General features: G+C 37.7%; 1 protein-coding gene across 1 annotated transcript in view; it reads right to left on the reverse strand.

Annotated features, from left to right (window-relative positions):
* The window catches only part of LOC105617871, a 4592-nt gene continuing 1522 nt past the window's right edge, over positions 1 to 3070 (reverse strand). Inside the window, exons 3-4 of the mRNA XM_012199415.1 lie at positions 1341 to 2673; positions 1 to 1292 (exon numbers count right to left, since the gene is read on the reverse strand). Of these exons, the coding sequence (XP_012054805.1) occupies positions 1 to 1292; positions 1341 to 2673 (2625 nt within the window). The remainder of the gene's footprint in view (positions 1293 to 1340; positions 2674 to 3070) is intronic.

Here is a 3070-nt window from a genome sequence, read left to right on the forward strand (position 1 = left end):
TTAAATAGTTCTTAAAATATTTTTGGTGAGCACGTGTGCATTCGCGATTAATTTATCTGATGAAACAACATGATTGTTAAGGGCACATTCGGGTTTCCTGGCAAGATACGTGATATCTCCGATGGTCCTTGTCTCATGGATTTCCGGTTGACCGTAAGCATTCATTCCCTGCATCGCCTGCACACTATCCATTCTTTTTGCATCTTCAGCGTTCGGTTTCTCACCGGTATCACCGCCAGCGCGATCGATTCTCATCGCGTCGGGTGCATTTGGCCGTTGCATACATGCAACGTCACCCTGACCGCCGTTGTGACTCTGCAGGTTTTGTCCATTGAGATAGTATTGCTGCATCTGATGATAATGCCGAGGTGGAGCATTTCCTTTGTATTGGAGGATTATGTTATTGTTGTGGCATTCTTGCATCATAGATTTGTTCTGTCGATCGTAAGAGATTGATTCATTGTGTGCGTGGGAAAATGCACCTTGGTTTTGCGAAATCTCCATCATACCGTTTTCCTTTTCTGCCTGCATACTGTAACAATTTCTAATGTTTTGCTTTTGCCGCGGGTACTCCATCATTAAAAGTTCATCAGCTCTTTTAGGTCGCAGGACACGTAACGGTGGATTGTTTGGATTCCTATCATTCTCCAAACCGTTTGCTAATATTTTTTTCTGAGATTGCAAGCGGGTTTCTGTCGACGGTCGCTGTTGCATATCTTCCAGAATCTCGTGGGAATCCTGAATCCCGTTCAGTTTGACGATAGGTTTCTTTTTAGCCAAATTGGCGAGGTATTCGAGACCCTTCCTACTTCTAGAATCCTTCAGCGTTTCCAGCATCTTCTGAATACTATCTGGATCTTGCAAGCCATTATTGCGTTTCTGAGGACAGATTATTTCCTTGTACACTCGCATTTTAAGCAAACTGGAAGTTTCGGCAGGTCTCATGCTTTGTTGATAATAGTACGCGGGTTCCATTGAAGTTTTTTGATTATCAATCGGATTTAATGAATTCAGATTATGTTCTTTGAACCAAACTTCTTGTGGTTCAGAATGCGGAAAATATGGATTATAACGCATATTGTATGGATATTGTGCATATTTAATAGTCGGATTTAATGGACGGCATACATTGTTCGATGCATTTTGCTGATGATCATATGAACCAATGGTATGACTGCATGATATTTGATGATCATTTTTATGTGGCCAATTAGTTGTTTGCCATAACTGATAAGGATTGACCTGACTATACATTTGCTGAGGCAACTCTTGACTGCATTTTTCTATTTCCTCTTTTTTTGATTGATTACAATTTTTTTGTTGATCAGCCACTATTTTACTCATATTTTCCGGCGATTTATCGTCCATCGGATATTCGTTCAAAGATTTTTGTTGTGTTTTCATTCTTTCAATATCGTTGTATGATATACGCGGTGGCGTAATGTGCATCATCCATTCCGGTTTCTCATCCTTGTCTACCCTTCTTCGCACGAGTCGAGCCCTCTTGATTTCCTCCGGAATATCTGTTTTTCGTTGAAACTGCGCAATGTAAGCTAGATGTCTTTTTTGCTCATTCAGTAACGCTGCAAATTGACGGCGCATTACTTCTTCAGATATACCTTGCTGCCTCATGGTAGAAACTAACAATTCCTGATCGCGAATCATATCAGACGTAAATTGCAATATCTTCTTTTCTTCTCGTGGAATTTCCGTAGATGATTGATCAGGTTTAGGATTTGCCTGATTCTGTGATAGATTAGATTGATCTTGATTCCCAGAATTTTTCTGATTGAAGTTGGTATCGCGTGTTTGATAATAATACTGCCATTGTGATGGTGGCTGCAAATGTTGTTGATTTTGATTCGTTATTTGTATCCATTTATGATTTTGTTGCCAGGTAGGTTGAAAGCTAACAGGATATCCAAAATTCTGTTGATGGATGGATAAATTATGTTGCATTGATCTCATTCGATTCGTTATCATGTCTTGCGGAGACGTCATTCCTTGTCCAAAGACTGGCGCGATAGGCAATTGTTGATTGTAATAACCGCAGTGCGTTACTGAATTATTGCGTATATGTTGTTGCTGGTTGGATATTGATTGCATTTGATCGAGTCCTTGCGGTAACATTTGTTGACGATAGCTCTGCTGTGTTTGCTGATTGATCTGGTGTAGATTCCGTTGAAATGGAGCATGAAACTGAGCATGATAAAGATTTTGACAGTTATCCGTTGTCTGATCATTCAGTGGCACACTCGTATTTTGCTCGATTGATGCTTGCTTTTGTTGCTGCATGAACATTTGTTTGTTGTTGATTGCATTTCGGTCATTGACCAATTGTTTCTGGCACTGATTGTCAGGCGCTGAAGGTTCATTAAGATTTTGGTCGACAACTATGTGCGAATCGGTCAAAGATCCTTGTATTTGTGGCATCGCGACTGGTGTCGAAGGGATTTGTGTAATTATCGGCTGATTAATTATCGCAGAGTTTCGAAGTGATCGATCGTAAGCTATTGCTCCTTGGGGAATATTTGGCACGAAAGGACGATGCGCTTTTCTTTCGGGAGATGCGATTCGTCGAGTCAGTAAGCTTTCAGACTGTGGATTTGTTTGACAAATCTCTCGATGATTAACAACAACCTGTTGCTCACTTGTGTTACATGTATTTTGCAACTAAAAATACATTAATTTTATTTGTAAAATTATTTAAATTTATGATATGTATTTCTGTACTATGTAAAAACTAAATTTTTGTAAAAAATTTTATATAATAATAGTATAAGTATAATAGAGTTTACAGCATAAGTATAATAGTTTATTGATAAAAAATCAATATTATAAATAAAATTAATGCCAGCGAAAATATTTAGCGGAATAATTTTTTTTTAAATAAACAAATTTTCTTAAATATAAATTTACATAATATTTTTGAGATATGTATCTATTTTATATACGATACTTCTTTTTATTATATTTATATATTTTCAGTCATTTTTATAATTTTATTGTTTTGTGTGTGTGTGTGTGTGTGTGTGTGTGTGTGTGTGTGTGTGTGTGTGTGTGTGTGTGT

Source organism: Atta cephalotes, assembly GCF_000143395.1.
Source record: "Atta cephalotes unplaced genomic scaffold scaffold00014, whole genome shotgun sequence".
NCBI lineage: Eukaryota > Metazoa > Arthropoda > Insecta > Hymenoptera > Formicidae > Atta > Atta cephalotes.